This window comes from Procambarus clarkii, chromosome 60 (assembly GCF_040958095.1).
Source record: "Procambarus clarkii isolate CNS0578487 chromosome 60, FALCON_Pclarkii_2.0, whole genome shotgun sequence".
Lineage (NCBI taxonomy): Eukaryota > Metazoa > Arthropoda > Malacostraca > Decapoda > Cambaridae > Procambarus > Procambarus clarkii.
Genome location: NC_091209.1, coordinates 11,599,984 through 11,618,071, shown reverse-complemented (window position 1 = coordinate 11,618,071; position 18,088 = coordinate 11,599,984). Strand labels below are relative to the sequence as shown.

At 35.9% G+C, this 18,088-nt stretch overlaps 1 protein-coding gene and 1 long non-coding RNA gene across 5 annotated transcripts in view; one reads left to right on the top strand and one right to left on the bottom strand.

Moving 5' to 3' along the window:
- LOC123766873 (epsin-1) overlaps positions 1-4,755 on the top strand; it is a 31,054-nt gene extending 26,299 nt beyond the window's left edge. For all 4 annotated transcript variants that reach the window (XR_011223343.1, XM_069307495.1, XM_069307497.1 and 1 more), the window contains one exon: positions 3,426-4,755. Coding sequence is in view for 3 of the 4 variants with exons in the window: in XM_069307495.1 (XP_069163596.1) it covers positions 3,426-3,793 (368 nt within the window). In the remaining variant the exon portion in view is untranslated. The remainder of the gene's footprint in view (positions 1-3,425) is intronic.
- An 8,962-nt stretch (positions 4,756-13,717) lies between these two features.
- Positions 13,718-18,088, bottom strand: part of LOC123766878 (uncharacterized) — a 12,996-nt gene continuing 8,625 nt past the window's right edge. Inside the window, exons 2-3 of the long non-coding RNA XR_006773878.2 lie at positions 17,444-17,683; positions 13,718-16,851 (exon numbers count right to left, since the gene is read on the bottom strand). This is a non-coding gene — a long non-coding RNA (uncharacterized lncRNA). The remainder of the gene's footprint in view (positions 16,852-17,443; positions 17,684-18,088) is intronic.

The following is an 18,088-nucleotide window of genomic DNA, read 5'->3' as shown; positions in this document are numbered from 1 at the left end:
CGAAAATCTTGAGCTAACAAAACTTGGGCATGGAATAACTAGTCAATGGGCCGGATTCATTTATGCCCTCGGGGTAATGGCCTACCCTTGAAAAATAATGTGTAGGGGATGGGGTGTTTGAAATTCTTGGGATGAGGGTGAAAACTTTCTTAGTTATAAAATAGGTGAAAATTAAACTTTGCTCTGTAAAATTTGTCAGTAGCACACCAGCTGAACTGGTGGGAAGAGAGAAAATCATTACAACTAGATCAGCCAAAAAACAACCACTGTATAAAACCTTGCAATCCAGGAAACAGAGCCACATCAAACAGAAGAGGTCCATCTTGTGGGAGCCTGAATGTCTTGCAGAGCCAACAGAAGGGCATCGTGGATGGAAATGAGAAAGGGGCACCCCACATGGGAATCATGCCGAGAATCATAACTCAAGAAACCCGAAGACAAGCTACTTAGAAAATCCAACACCAAAGAGGAAAGGACAGAAGTGACCCCATCCCCGCACTTCAGACAATAAACCATCGAGATGCTGTCAGATGATTTGTCATAGTGCTGCCACACTGACAAATTTGTGATTTGTACAGTGCACCCGAAGGAGGGGACCATTAGTAGCCTAGTGACAGATTGTCAAAGATCCCCAACCCAAGGCCTGTACTCACATGTGACGGAGGTAGAAAGCGCCATAGAATCAATTCCTAAAGAGGAAACAGATGAACCAAAATCTAGTGAAGTGCAGACAGAGTTCGCACCCAATGATCCTAGCGGTGCCAAAACACAGAACCAGAGGAACCAGAATAACGATCAGAGCCAAAAACTGCCTGTGAGGAACACCATGTTAAAGATGAGGCAATGTTCAGGCTCCGGCACAAATGCTCAATGTTGGGTAATCTAGGGCCTCTCCAACACCAGACAGTGGCCAAGGCAAAGTAGAGCTGCCACTAGTAATGAAAGGAAAGCCAGGCCAGACCCAACCCTGTCTGAACTTAACTGACCCGAGACCTCCAACAGAACATCAGAAACTCTAACTTGGCAAGCTAGGAAAGAAAGAAACCTTGGCATGCAGACTGGCTGGGGGACCCAAACCAGCCAGGTATCATGGTAGGGCAAAACATGGGCATCTAAAAGTAGCGTTTGGGTAAAAAACTACCCAGGGTAAACTGCGAACAAGCAATGAGCCGGAATCAAACCGAAAAAGCTTTAAAGAAACTTGCATGGGCTGATGTGACTTATTGGTGTGGAGCTGTCTCAATGCAGCTAGCTACAGAAGCCACTGTTTGCCTCCTCCAGAATGGTTTTTATTCATGATTTTGTTACAGTCAGTATTAAATGATAAGCTTTTTGGAACATTTAGAGCCAGTTTAATAAATTGGATTTACCTTGGAACAGGTGCATAACTGGAAATGGTAAAAAGACATCTTTTAACTTTCCTTCAATCATTTAGCCCAATATATAATTCCCATAAATTTTATTTTGATTTAACATTTACCCCTGTATACAGTAAATCCTTGATTTGTGCGAGGGATGCATACCTTAGGCCTCCCAAAGTAATTTTATTACTTGCATTTCAATATCTCCCTCACACACACACACACACACTTATATAATTACAGTACCTAAGTGCGTGTGTAATTACCCTACACTTAGGTAATTATGCACGCACGCGCACACCTCGCGGCTGGTGTTGTAGTCCTAATGGCGATTCCAGGCTGAGGTGGAAGCAAATGGCCAGAGTTTTTCACCCTGATGTCCCTGCTCACCTAGTAGTAAATAGGTATCTGGGAGTTAGACAGCTGCTACGGGTTGCTTCCTGTGTTTGCGTATGTGTGTTAGAAATATATGTAGTAGACATAATAGATGTAAAATAGATTGGTTAGAAAGGCGGGGTCCAAGAGCTAGTAGTTCGATTTTGCAGATACACAAAGTAAATACAAACACATACCTGGGGGCCTCGTGGCCGAGTGAACAGTGCTCGGGGATCATAGTCCTAAGGGCCTGGGTTCGAGTCCCGGTGGAGGCAGAAACAAATGGACAGAGTTTCTTTCACCCTGATGCACCTGTTTGCTTAGCAGCAAATAGGTACCAGGAAGTTAAGACAGCTGCTATGAGTTGCTTCTTGGGGATATGTATGTGTGCACGCGTGTGTTAGAGAGAAAAATTAGTAGTAGACATAATAGAGGTAAAATAGATTGGTTAGAGATTGGTTAGAAAAGTGGGGTCCAAGAGCTAATTGTTCGATTCTGCACGAACGCGCGCGCACACACACACACACAAAAATACCTTAAATTGAGTATATAGTATTGTACTGAAATGAATACGTATAGATATACAGTAATTGTTATTATAACTTAGAAAATGTGTTTTACTATGTAAGTGAGGGAAGCAGAGTAGGTGTGGTGTCATTTGCTCTATTTAATATCTTGACCTTGAAATGTAATCATACTAGAGGGAGGGATTGCTCTAGTATGTTTATGTATCTTCAAAGCATACAAGACTAGAGCAGTCCATCTAGTATAAATACAGTCCAAGATGAGGATACATACACACATGTGCAAATATGCAAATAAAACTGCCCTTAGTCGTGTCCTGATAGCCAGTTCACTATTATTTTCACATAAAATAAATACAGTATTGTATTTCTTCTGTTTTTAGCACATTTATATATTTATACTGTATAGCTTTACAAATAATTCACATTATGCCAATTTACATGCAGCAGACCACCCTTGAATTCATTTTAATTTTGATTTTGAAAGAACACCTCAGATTTTAATTCACACAGTTTAAACTCATGCTGTGTTGAAAGAACAACTAGTTATAGAATGTTGCATTATCTACACCCATGCAATTCAAGGGTTCAGTAAAAAATACTTCATTGTTATTTTCTTTACACAAGGTTTATTTTTCTTATCCGTTTGGTCAATGTCGGCATTGACCAAAAAATATTTGCCTAATAGTTTCAAAATACTGTACAGTAGTTAGGTTTTCATTGCGTGTTGCTGATATTTGAGGTTTTACCATGTATTATCTAATTTTTTTTTTTTTTTTTATATTTTGATTATAGTACTTTATTTGGATTACCATTTTTGTATGGTAAATATCTAGATCAGACAAAGTCTAGCAAATTCATTTCATCTCGCAGGTAAATATTATATGATTTCATGTGCAAATTTGTCATTAGCTTCATAAGAACAGTATATTGATTTCAATTTTGAGATAACTGGATCAAGTAACTATTAAAAAGAATTTAAACATCTAATTTTCTATTCTGATATACGGTTTTAAATATTTTTAATTATTGTTTGACGAATTTGAGTAACTAATGAAAATCAATAAAATCATGTCAGTCAAAGCATGATCTGGATTTTATTACTTTTCATTATGTTCTAAATTAATCTAAAAAGATTTGTGTGTGGCTTGTATCTCCCAAACAGGAGCCTCCCCATTGAACTCCACGAATAACTCCAACTCTTCCTTCATCAACAACAACCTCAACACCACCACCACCACTACCACCACCAATCCTTTCGCTACACCTGGCCTCGCGCCCTCATCTTTTGCAGGTGTGAATCCATTCAGTGCTCCCAGCCCTCCGAACCCCTTCCAAGCTCAACAAGCCCCAAAGCCTTCCATGAATCAGCTAAGATCTACAGGCATTGTGGGTTTGCCTCCATCCAATGCTGGTGCTCCTGCTCATACCACTGGGTCATCCCCTGGACCATGGGGTTCCCCTCAGCCGTCCATTGGGTTTGGAATGGCACCTGCTGCTGCCTCCCAAGACGAAAATCCCTTCCTTTTATAATATTACCGACGCCTCAATAGCCGTGTTCTCATAACGTTATTGTAATGCATATTCAAAACTATTTTACTTGATTTATTATCATCAGTTCTATATTTTATCTTCAAATTGTAAATAGGTTTCATAGATGTATTCTTATATATCACATTTGTTTGTACAGGGTCTCCATTTTCTTCTCATCACCCTTGCCTTTATTAGGGTTTTATCTGCTGTTGAGTTTGAGTGGAACCTCAGAAACACCAGGGATATGTTAATAAAAGTTCTCATTCTGTGGTAGTTTTCATAACTTGCTGTATACTGTATTCAAACTCTTCTGCAAATGTATCTCCAAAGAGTTTGTATTAGGTAAAAAGTATGCAATATTATCATTACTATTTATTATAATTAGGTTTAATTTTATAGCAGGTCCAAAAGTAGATTTTAAGTGAAATAACTTATTTATATTGTAAATTCTCTTAACTTTTCGAGTTGTTATGGTTGAACAAAAAAATGCATTATTTTATTTTCTCCTCACTGCTATGAACTAACAAAAGTTACTGTTAAGACTGAAATTTCTGCGAAGCACTATTAATGGATTATCTCAAGTGATATATATTCTGAACTTGAGATTTACCGCTTTATTTAATGATTACACTTTCATTAGAGTTATAGCCTTGCATCCAGAACCTATATATTTATGAACCTTCAAGTTCAACATTTCTTTAATGAGAATGGGAGATGGTAATGTCAGACTTGTGCCCATCTTGTAAATACAATACAGTAACTGAAAAAAAAATCCAAAATTTTCAGCCTTTACAGTAGGTTTGGGTTGTAACTGCTAAGCAGACTATATATATACAGTACAGTACATTTTAAGACATTTGTTGACTTAAATGGCATTATGATGCATTGTTAATTTTATAAATAAAGTGAATGTAATGATATTAAAAAAATACAAGATCATCTTGATGTCTGTTGAATTTACAGTATTTTTTTTATTTATTAGATAAAACTCATTTTATATAGTTATCAGAGTAGAAAGAACAAATTATAGAATAATTCTTTCATACAAGGAAATGCTTGTTGGCATTAATCATATGTGAACTGGATAACGGTCTTGTACAGAACACTGTACCAAGACTCGTCCTTTTGTCACATGAAAACGAAAGTGTACTTCCTGCATATGCAGCTTATATATTTAGCTTCCATGGTTGAGAAGTAGACCAAAACAAATCAGTATCTGTAGCAGCATTGCTATGCTGATCATGTGTTGCAATGTTGTGGTTAGGTTTCTTTAGGAATTACAGTCGATTCAAATGTTATACAATATATATGCAGCCTGTATATACTGTATTTCATCTTTATTTATTTATTTGCACACACACACACACACACACACGCTCAATTATATATATATACACACACAGTATATATAATTATGTGTATGTGTATAATATATATACTGTACACATATACAGTATATATGTTGTACCTAATAACCAGAACTGCCCTACTTAATATGCAAGGTACGATTTGCCTAACAGGCAGACGATTTTCATTATTTTCAAATATTTCTTTTCAAATTTGTTTATTTGAATTAATATTATTATATTAAGAACATGAATTACTGACTAAGTTATGTTAGGTTAGCATAGGTTTGATGAAATTTCTATGTTAGTTTTATCTAAAAAAAATTAAAATCATATATAATGGAAAGCTTTATCATTCCACAAGAAAAGAATTTAGTAAAATATATAATTTCAGGAAAACTCTGCTTATTAGGGAACGTGCCCAATTAGGTAGAAATATAAATTATATAATATATATATATATATTTATATATATATATATATATATATATATATATATATATATATATATATATATATATATATATATATATTATATATATATATATATATACACACACACACATACACACACATACACACATACATACATACATACATACATACACACACACATATATACACCTAGTAGCCATAACGTCATACTCGGCCTACTATGCAAGGGCCCGATTTGCCTAATACCAAGTTATCCTGATTTTATATATTTTTCAATATTTTTTCTTATGAAATGATAAAGCTATCCATTTCATTATGTATGAGTTAATTTTTTTTTAAAATTTAAGTTAAAACTAACATAGATATATGACCGAACCTTACCAACCCTACCTAACCTATCTTAACCTAACCTAAACTAACACAATTAAGTCAATAATTTATGTTCTTAATATAATATAATAATAATAATTCAAATAAAGTAATTGGAAACAATTTATTGAAAATAAAGAAAATCACTTGGCCTATTAGGCATATCGGGCCTTGCATAGTAGGCCGAGAAGTGTGTTCTGGCTACTAGGTGCGACATATATATACACACACACACACACACAATTAGGTGAGTACACACACATATATACACACAGTATATAATGTATGTATGTTGTAATATTGCAAACTAATTCATTAGTGTAGGTGTGTACTTGTGGGTTATCATAGAGGCTGATCAGAGTTTGCCTTAAATTTAGCAACATTCATGTTCCCAGTACCAAATTAAGCATTACCATAAGGCTGTACACCTTACCAACTGGAGCTCTGTATATATAGCTTTGTTAACAGTGCTTTTACTCTAACATGACAACTTGCACCTCAATATATGAGAACAGACCGTACCTCTGTAAACTGATCAGTGACATTGAGCCTTAGGTAATTTTTCACATGCGGTAATTTTTTTATGGTTGACAAGTGTGCAGGTATAGTGAATGGTGATGACAGAGAGAGTTTTTTGTCATGCCAGACTTAATATTCAGCTTCTGTGATGCTGAAAGCTTTTTCTTTTTGTTATTAATAGATGTTTCTATCAAAATTTGGAAAATTAGCCTCGCAACTGAAAATTAAAAGTGGTAGTTTGATAATTTAATACCCAGCCATCTTGCCTTATTCTGCTGCCAAGGTATAATGAATTTTATCCCGAGGAAAATATTGTAGCTGTTTTACTCTAGCACTTTAGAAGTAATGTTTACAATCTTTTTGACTTCTCCATATTGGGGTTGTCGCACTGGTGGCCATCTGAATATTTGATTTACTTTGATAATGAAATGACAAATTTCTCAGCTAATTGTTGGGCTTTGTCTTAACTTCAATAATTTTGTGAATGCAATATGATTGAAATTTGCAAAAAAAAAAAAAAAGTGCTATATTCTCTGTCTTTGTTCTTAGTTATCATTATATATATATATATATATATATATTAATAATTTATCTAAAGTTAAATAATTTGCTTACATTGGTATTAACACTAATTATTAATGAGCTGGACAAATAGCTCTTTCTGTGCAATAAAGGGAGAAATAACTTCATGGTATGTGGCAAGGTTTCCATATAATTAGTGATCTGGTTTTCAACATCCTTGCTTATCTAAATTTTATGTTGTTAATTTATATAATTAGATATTTGTTGCAAAAATACTTATTTTGCATGAAAGTGTAATTTAATGTGTGTTGTACAAGTTTGAGTAATTGCTTAAAAGGTTGGTTATAGGTGCATTTTGAAAGTTTGTGGTGTTAACGTGTGTATTCAGTTCAAGAATATAATCGCTGTTTAGTAATGTATGAAAATGGAATGTTAAAATATTATCCATAGACATACCACAAGTTAATATCAAACAATATTTTAGTTCCTGAACAATAGACTTTTTTGCTGTTCTATTTGCACTCTAAGCGTGTGTCTTGTTTTCCGACTGTCCCTCGTGGTCGCTGGTCCCTCGATAGAATTCTTGGTGAATCGGATGCTTTTGGTATCGTTCGCCTTATGTGTTTCTGTTCTCGTATTGGCATCCTTGATGATATTTAGCGCCCTCTGATGATTCCGCACATTTGATGGTGCTACATAGCCTTCCCGGTTTGGTGCCTTCTTTTGATAATTACTTGCACTTTTAGAGAAAAAATGGTTTTATAATATACAGCTGCTACTTATAAATTTGTATAAATTTACTTGTAAACAACAATCTTACCTTTTTACTACTGCAGGAAGCTAAATTAGTTACTTAATTTTGTCGTAATTTCCAGATTTTAAAGAAAATCACAAAAAAATCAAACCTGTGACAGCTGGTTGCAAATTCTACATTTATAGCTGATGGTTTCATTGCACTGCAAGCAGTTACAGCAGCGCATTAATATTCTAAGAAAATTTTGCATGATGCTTTTGAAGACATTTGCTTTAAACAAGGATATAGTTTTGGTTTTAAGATATAAATACACAATCATCATATGTTATTTATTCATGATAAAACATGGAATAAATAACATAATATTTTATATATATATATGTGTGTATTTGAGATCACACTTAGGTAATCACACACTTGTACACATTAATGTAGGTCAGTCACATTAAATAACATGATTAAGGTCGTTGTAGCAAATAGAAACCACATACTTTATGTTTGAGCACTTGTTTATTGTTTAACAGCCTTTGAAGCAATGTCACAAGCCAATAAATGCCCCCCCCCCAAAAAAAAAATATATATATATATATTATATATATATATATATATATATATATATATATATATATATATATATATATATATATATATATATATATATATATATATATATATATATATATACACACACACATACATACATACATACATACATACATACATACATACATACATACATACACACACACACACACACACACACACACTATATAAAAACGATCATGGTTGAAATATGTAACATGAGGGAACATACTTTACACAAATTATGATAGCCAATTTCCACACTGGTGATGAGGTAATGTCGGTACAGTAATACCTGGTGGCAGAATAAATTTGCTATATGAAATTATAACTGCTCTGTCTTTTACTGTGCAGTGGTTTTTCTTAAATAGTTTAACTAAAAGGGAGTCAATAAGTACAGCACCTTACAAATTTTATGTACCGACTATTCACATTTCTTCTGTGTTAGGGAATTGTGACCTCGGTTTGCATTTTGTGTTCACAGATGGGTGTAAGTCTGCCAATGGTGTAGGATACTCCGTTTCATTTCCTGACCACACCTATATGTGTCGTCTGCCCCAAAAACTAACATCTTCATGGCAGAACTTTATGCAATTTTGTATGCTCTTCATTAACTGCTTTCTCGCTGTCAACTTTCCTTTATTGTTGTAATTGACTCGCAGTGCCCTCATGGCTCTGGAGTCATTTATTCCTATCAATTCTGTGGTAGTCAAAATTCAACCTTGGTTGTTTTTAATCTCCAGCAGATTTAAGACAGTCGAGTTTTGCTGGGTTCCATGCCATATTAGTGTTTCCTCATATGAGCATGAGTATGCTGCCACTGAGGAGACTATCCATACTTTTCCTATTTCCTGCAAAGGCGTTCCTTATTCTGACTTCTACTCGCTTAACTCACGGTCATTTATTGGAGCGCCGCCCAGCTCCTTATTGTCCAGATTGCATTGTCCCTCTTACCGTCATGCATATCCTTGTTGAATGTCCTGACTTCCAGGATGAGCGTGTGTCTTGCTTTCCGACCTTCCCTCGCGGTCACTTGTCCATCGTCCCTCGATAGAATTCTTGGTGAATCGGATACTTTTGATATCGTTCCCTTTATGCGTTTCTGTTCTCGTATTGGCATCCTTGGTGATATTTAGCGCCCTCTGATTATTCCACACATTTGATGGTGCTACATAGCCTTCCCGGTTTGGTGCCTTCTTTTGATAATTACTTACTTTCATATTTCATCTGGACTACAATGCTTTCATTCATCCTTGTACTGCCCCATTGAAACCCCTATTCACTTCTTTGCAGTCTTTTACTACATGGAATTCCCACTTGCAGGCTTTTCCCTCTGCATGTCCACATTGTGAAATTTGTATCATGCCTACCTTAACCCTGTGGAGTGCCATACTCCTTAAATTTTGTAAAAGTCCTAATCTGAATAGGGCTTCAAAAAATACTTTTAACTTTAATGTTTTCACTGCCACTCCTCTCCTAATACTCTGATTATAGTTACTTTTCACAAGCCAATTTTCTCTTGATGTTTGGTTGCCTTGTAATGCTCTAAAGTCATTTTATCCTTTGCATCCTTTGGTGATCAAAATCCAAGACAAAGACCGACTGTTCCTAATCTTTACCAGATACTATATTAAACAGCAAAATCTGGTGAAGGGATTTTATCCATTGTTTAGAGGGCTTGATTTTTGAGGGTGCACTGAATTAATATAGAGTAATACATTCTAAATATAAACTGTACAGTGTGTGTGTGTATGTTTATATGCATGTATGTATATGTAAAATGATGACAGAACATGCATTAGTTTACTACTATACATCTCTACATATTCAGGGATACAGAAAGAGAAATATACTTGACATGACAGTACAGGTAGCTTATTTACAAAAAATATTGGGGTAATATACAAAATATACTCAAACATGATATTTGATTATGCAATTGAACCAATGTAAATGTGTCCTGGAATGATTTAAAATGCTTCCACAATTCCAAACGGTTGTAACTTTTAAGGAGTGCGAATTCAATTATTCAGGGTCGTAAAAGTATTTAAAGTTAAGTATTGTATTTTTGTAATACTGTAGTTGAATAGCATAATACACAAAATTTAAATTACAGTAATAATGAAAATAAAAACAGGAATTTTAAACATATCACCAAAATGAGGATAAAGAGCGTTCCTGTTAGGGACCAAAATATTCGGCGTAAATTACATGCTGTTTATTCATAATGCAGGGTCTGTAGTAAGTTTAAATCTTGGAATAACAAATAAATTAATCCCCACTTAATATATAACTACAAGTTATGTGTGAGACTGGGTGGACAATTTCAAGTTTGCATGTACAGCATAGCTGACTTAAGAATGGCCCAACATATGCTTGGGGGTAACCCTTCCTCAGGCTAGGATCTTTAGGCAGCCATCCTCCAGCAGATGCATTCATCAATTTTAACATTGTGTATTAAAAATTGGTTTATTCTAATAAGTTAATATTGTATGTTAAATTTTTATGTAAAGTTAGGCATAGGTTAGGTATTTACTTTCTGTTGGCGATTATTTGTATTTGTAGTACGTGGGTGAAGTAGTTAGTGTCGCAGTTCAAACAGAGGTTGTCAAGAAAGCCCTGTTCGTGAACTGTTTGAATGTTATCAGTCGAGTTGTGTGTAAACAGTTTTTATTCATAAATGGGGTTTGGCGACTGGATTAATGAGTATATGACTTTTGTTTACGAGGATGAGCTGTTGGGGGACTCGTGGTACTTGGCTGGTTTGGTATGTTGTTATCAGCCTTTGTTTGATTCCCAAATGGTCTGAGTTAGGCAGTTATGTACTGTATATAATATACTGTATATCCATTGGCATGACTTGATGTGCATATTATTCAATCTGGTCGAGCCTCATTTTATTGGCATTAACTGGTGAAGTGACAAGCTGGACATAGACTTTTTATTGGTTAGAAATATCTTGACAAGCCATAAATGGGCTTCTGTTCTTGACAAGGTGTATATCTGTGCATACATCAGTCACATTCAAGCATAATGCATTTTTTTCTTTATATGCATTATTTTTGTGTGAGTGTGCATTGTCACATTGCTGTGTGGAACACTCATATCTGTAAAAAAGAAATCTATGGTTGTTTGTATGAATCTTAATAACATGGTATTGAGGTTGCTTTTATATTATGCCAGCCAACTAAAGTTTTTTTTTTATATGCTTGTAGCCTTCATCTTTGTTCACACTCAGTGTCATCAAGGCTAGCCATTTGCTACCACAGAAATCAAACATGCCAATATGGGATTTTCCAGTAACAAACACATGCACATATTCATTCATTCACATTATTCACAGTCACATATGTACAGCCTTGACAATATGAACCCAATCTAGATTTTTTTTTTTAATTTTTTGGCTATAGGTATCACAATTTATATTGCTTCACAATTTATATTTATTTTCTTTTGTTTTTGACATTGTCATACAAAACATATCTATATTTTTAAATATTTAAACAGCATTGTATACACATCATAAAAGGTAGAGTTATTGAAAATTTATTAAAATCATAACTTTGTACTTATCTTTTTCAAGACTCCATTTAATAATGTGGATTTCGTGCTTTAACTCGTCGAATTTCAGCCACTGAGTTCCATTATATCATTGTCTTTGACGTCAGAACTCTGTCCTTGCAACAATCTCTTGAAAACCTTGCTTTACATTTCAGAATGTTTGCTAATGCCAATACCATACTCCAAGGGTGGTCTCACTCCCCAGTCAAAATCACTTTTAGTACGTTTGTCCTTACAATGTTAACATACATCTCTTACTTTTGCCTGGTCTAACCAGACTTCTCTTGCTGGCAGACATATTTTCTACTCACAGATGAAGAGAGTATCCAAAGAAAAATTAATGAATATTTGCTGAGTAATAGAAGGTCAACCATACAAATAGAGCAAAGTGCGCATGGCTGGGACAGGTTCACACCATGTGTGTGGCTGGGTCAGGTCCATACTGTGTGTGTGTGTGGGGCTGGGTCAGGCCCATACTATGTGCATGGCTGGGACAGGTCCACACTGTGTGCTAGAACTGAGCCAGTCACAATATGCTGTGTTATTATTTTTAATACAGTTTAACTACAGTAAATTATAACTTTGCTATTTTTGAGTAATATTTACCATAAAGATAATAGAATACAGGAGTAAAAAAGAAAAAATAAGATCAACAAATGTTAAAGATAAGAGTTGATCCAGATTTCCCTATACAGTACAATATTGTACTGTATACTATACTGCAAAGTATGGCAAAATTTTGTCTGAATTTGCATATTTCTGGTAGCAAAATCTTTTTGGATTTCTGGGGTTTTCCATTGTACTGAGTTCTGAATTTTTGAGTGTCTCACTGTATAGTATAGTATATAATACTGTACTGTATACACATACACAATCATACAGTACTTATACATACAGTATACTGTATATAAACAGTAGCTTATTTTCACAGCTGTTTCAGTCAGCATTTTGCTTTCTTACTAGAATGTGATTGTAAATACTATTTTGTATTTGGGATTTTACTACAAATGTATAAATTTGAACTACTACTAAAGAAACATATTGGTAGTTCTAAATTTGGAATGCAGTGCTCTTTACTACACACTACTATAAAATGGGACAAGAATTTTGTTTTGGTTTTCTTTATCCAGTAAGATATTCTAAGGGTCATGCAATGGTCAGGAAACATTGGCAATTATTAATACAGTATTCATATCACGAAAGTTAAACTAACAGTGCATTGCAGTAATAATGCTCGTCACCCCCACAACCTTACTGCTTGACCCTACTGGTATGCCCTATGGTATGTTAGAACAAATGGGATGGATACTACCTTGTACATCTAAGCAACTCTGGTTTATAAATTAATACAGCCTCCTTTTTCATCCTGGAGATAAATTATGAGAGCCTTTAATAATACTTTACAAATCCTTAAATATATAGAAAAGAACACGGGGTGTAGTACACACAATATATTTCAGACTGACAGCTTTGCCAATGTATGTACTAACTATACAATAAAGGACTAGACTTTTTTTTTTTTTTTTTTTTTTTTTTTTTTTAAGGAACATACTAACCTGACGATCCTTGCAGCATGCTGGACTGCTCTATTCCAGTATGATTTTATTAAGTTCAGGTCAATTCATTGTAGTGTGTGTGTGAACTGTATTTTATCAAATAACATATGCTTATAGTTTCTGGGGCAGTGTTTTGTGTGGTAGTCAACAGTATCAAAAACCTTAGTGACATTAATGTATTTGAAAGCCTTGGTCTATATTGATTACCCTTTCCAGAAACAAATTCTCAGTAATTGTAATTCTTTAATTTTAATTGCCAGGAGGGTTAATTATACAATAATTTAGCTTCAAATTATGCCTTTAATATGCTTATTCAAAGATAATGTATGTAAAACCACATGAATAGAGTACAGTATTGCAAAGGTTAGCTCAATCATAAACTGGCAAAGGAATGTTCAGGCTATTGAAAAATATATACAGGTACTAAGATTATCAAGTGTTACAGTATTTAGTGTATTATCATTATTTTTAATTTTAATAGTAACAATTATAACTACTGTAAACAATTATTAGCATTGAATACCTATCAAGTTTCACCCTCAGCCAAAACCTTGTCAGAATAATACAGCCATTATTTTTACTATAATTATTTGCAATATTACCATTACTGTAACCTAAATTAGTTACTATACCTTCAATTAGAATGCTATTATGCCCCCAACGTTCAAAAACCCACAAAGCACTAAGGTTCTCTTGGTCAGTACAGCAAGCCTCACAGTGCATTGCTGCTTTTATGCAGCTAAGTATAAGACATTCAAATTTTGCAGAGTCTGTAGCCAATTGATGTTGCATCTAATGACCTCATGGATATCGCTGCTGCTGATGCTGTTTGTATCCGTCCTATCTCTAAAAATCAACTCCTTACTTTGATTTCTACCCTATCATTCAAAATACAATCTACAATTAACTGGGAGAGAGAGAGATGGTTTAGTAATATGACTAATGAACCACATACTATCAAATGCTACATTTTTCTATGGCCTTCCTCCTACCACACACTGTAATAGGTGGGAAACTGCTCTAGCTAGACCTCATTAGTCTCGCACATTTAACTCTCGCTCATGGTACTGTATACGGTACTGTACTTAATGGTACAAAGACCTGCGTCTTATTATTCAAACTGCATTATTCCACTCCCAGTTGCACACCTCCTCATAGAATGTCTTGATTTTCAGGTTGATCATAATTCTTGCTTTTCCAATGTTCCATAACATGAGTTGATGACAAGGCATTACTGTAGTTCAAAATCTAGTTGGAGGAAAAATGGGGGTACCTTTGACAAGCCACTGGTTTCCTGTCCCTGTTGTGTCACTAAATAGATGGTGGCCTTCAGGTAAAATCCATGGTAATTCCAGTAACTTCGACTTCAATCATCCTATCTTTTTTGCACATGTTTGCATCCTGAATTATATTTAGAACCTATTGACTGTTCTGTGACATATGGTGCTCAGTAGTCTATCACGCTGGGTACCTTCTTTTGATAATGTCACTTACATACTCCCACTACTCTGTAGGGCAGTGTACCTCAGCCACAGCACCTCATTTACCTGAATTTAATTGAGGGGCCACAATCTCACTAGTGGCCTCGAGGACTGCCTCAAGGTAACCCTCAAAGGCTTGGACATCAACACCAATACTTAGGAGTCGCTTTTCAGGACCGTCCAACTTGGAAAAGCAAAGTCACCACAGGGGTCCCGTGCAGCAGAAAATAAACGGACTGCAGAGGCCCAGAGGAAACGCACTGCACGCAAAGCTAGGGCAATCTCCACCTCTGCAGCAACTTCAAGTACATTTATTGAGACAATAAAATACATTTCAAAGGGACAGAGTAACTTAGGCTATTTCTACCCCCGTCATACCACTGCAGCAGCACCCACTCACAAATGTCCCATGTGTGGGCGAGCCTTCCGTATCCAAATTGGTCTCATCCTCCATCATCTGGCACACAGCCACCAACCTGATATACTGAAGTCATGGTCATCTTTGCATCTGAAGGACGAACATCAGTGGCCTCGATGAGGGACAGGATGCTGATTGCTTGTCAAATGTTTCCCCATTTGTCCTGATGAGTTTATCGAGCTGGATTTTTAAAATCAGCAGTGTTTTGGCATTTATGGCTTCTGCAGGTAAGAGATTCCATGGGTTTATAACCCTATGGGTGAAAAACTACATTGTGACTTGTTGAGCTTGAAACTGTTGCTCCTTGTTTATGTTACATCTGACCTTTTGAAGAAGCGGTCTGGATCAATATCCTCCAAACTGTTCAGTATTTTTAAATTTTTGATGAGATATGCTCTCTGGAGCAGATCTCAGACATACTGTTCTTTGGAGTATACCATTGGGGTAGTATACCACAGCACACCACTGTTCTCTAGATCAATACACCATAGTCACATTTCTGTGGGGCAGTATACCACAGCCTCAATGTTCTGTAGGGCAGTTTACCACAGAGCCAGCTCACTTTCAAGGAGTGATATAGCACAGCAGCCTCATGGTTCTATGGTCGAATGTATCTCATAGAGAGGCGGAACACCGGTCCAAGTAAATTGTGTCATTTATGACTACAGTATATTAATCATATTAAACAAAATCATGATTTATTGAGCCACTTGACATGAATCATCAACGCTAAAAAAAATAAATGGCCTAATTTTACGTTTGGACGGTGTTAGAAAATTTGTCTTCAATAAAAAGGGATTCTTTTGGGAAATTTGAGTTTGCGAAAGTTCTAACCTATAATGGAAGGTCTTCGTTCAGCTACAGCTGATACATATGTCAGACTGTCTCATTATACAGAAGCAAATAACCTACAATTTAATTTAAAATGAGTAATAAAATTCCACATACACTTGCCTAACTACAGTACTCCATTTTTTGTTTTTTTATATTGTAGCTTGATTCCTAATGACTCTTGCTATAGCTTTCTATTTTTAAGCCAATCGAGAGAACGAGCTGTGTCCTCTGCGTCCTAATAGTTGCCTCTATTAGTGATGGCAACCTAATACGTTGCATTTTTTACGGAATCAACCAATTTGTTAAAAATGTGAGGTAATAGAAAAATTGTAGCACTGTAATATTGACGTTTTCGATGCATTGGCCTCAATGTCCAGCCTGAACAGGCTGAACAATTGCACAATATCGGCCATGTAGCAACGATATCTTGTGACGGCTTATTGCAAATCATGCATTACAGATCGGCAAGTTGCAGTTTACAAATCAACCTGTCACACTTTGCAGGTCACCCTTTATCTTTTGCCCTTGAAGAGTTTGGGTGCCTTGGGCTTGGACTTGGGCGTGGGTGGTGAGATGGGTGTGGGGGTGCTGTATGAGGCGTGGCCGCCATCGAAGCTGAGGGCGCGGCGCTCGTCGTCTTCAGGGGAACTGGGAGGTGTGGGAGGGCGTGTGGGACGGCTCCTGCAAGGAGAAAAAGAGGGTCAGATATAGGTAAGACGAGTAAATGAATGGAAGAGTAAATGAATGGAAAAGTAAATGAATGGAAAAGTAGATGAATGATTTGATTTGATATTGATTTGATAGCTTCAGGGAGCTTATAATTACAAACTGGCACATGCCAGTTTGATAGCTTCAGGGAGCCAATAGAGCTTCCACAGAAAGCGTACCATTATGTTTTTTTTTTTTACTTTATATTATCTACTCAGCACTTAATAAGGATGATTTCCCAATTGGGCCTGTTCACTGAAATAACACAAGCCTTTAAGACCATAAATCACAATAACCTCATACTGAAATTTTAGCACTACAAAATTCGAGCCCTCTCTGAACTATACTGAGAATGTATAGTATTTAATCACCAAAATGCATAATAAAATAACCCATTGTCTCTACTTATAAATACAAAATAAATAAAGGCTCAGCCACAGCCACTTATATATATTTGTCAAACTTATGCTTGAAACAATTCAGTGAAGCAAGTTTTTTCATACAGTATTAGGCAGTACAAATTAACACAGACAACCAACATAATATGAGAGATATATCAACTTACTGTGAGGTTTGTGACCGCTGCCGTCGCTGTCGTTCTAGCTGTCGTGGAGTGAGATGTGACCCGTGGTAGGATCGCAGTGACCTCAAGAATGACACCACACACCCCATCAGCCCACACGTCCACCACCACCGATCCACCCCTGCTGTGTCGCTGCCCCTCTCCTTCGGGGGCCTGGAGCTGGAAGGAAGTGAGGAGGAGGGATGGTCTTTGTGGTGTTACGTCGTCACCGCTTTCTGGGCCCTGCCGTTGGAAAGAAGTACTGTATAAGGAAGGAATGTTCCTGAAGGCTGGGTTAGGAACACTGCTAATAAAGGGAAGTTTCTCGAAAGTGGAGGAGTGCTTCGATCTAGGAGGAGGAAATGTCTGAGACAAGCACCCCCATAAAACATAGACCTGGGAATGAGGAAACAAAATTAATGTGTTTGTTTACACAAACAACATATAATTTATGTATACCTGTTATTAAGACACACATGTATCGCTTTTTAAACTGCATATACTCTCATTCCAATGGATTAAAAGTAGATTATATGTATGCATGTGTCCTTTTACTTTATATAATATTCATGGCTACACTCACGATAATAATTGAGAAATAGTTTATGTATATTCATAGGAACAAGGACTCTTCTACAGCTTTTACAG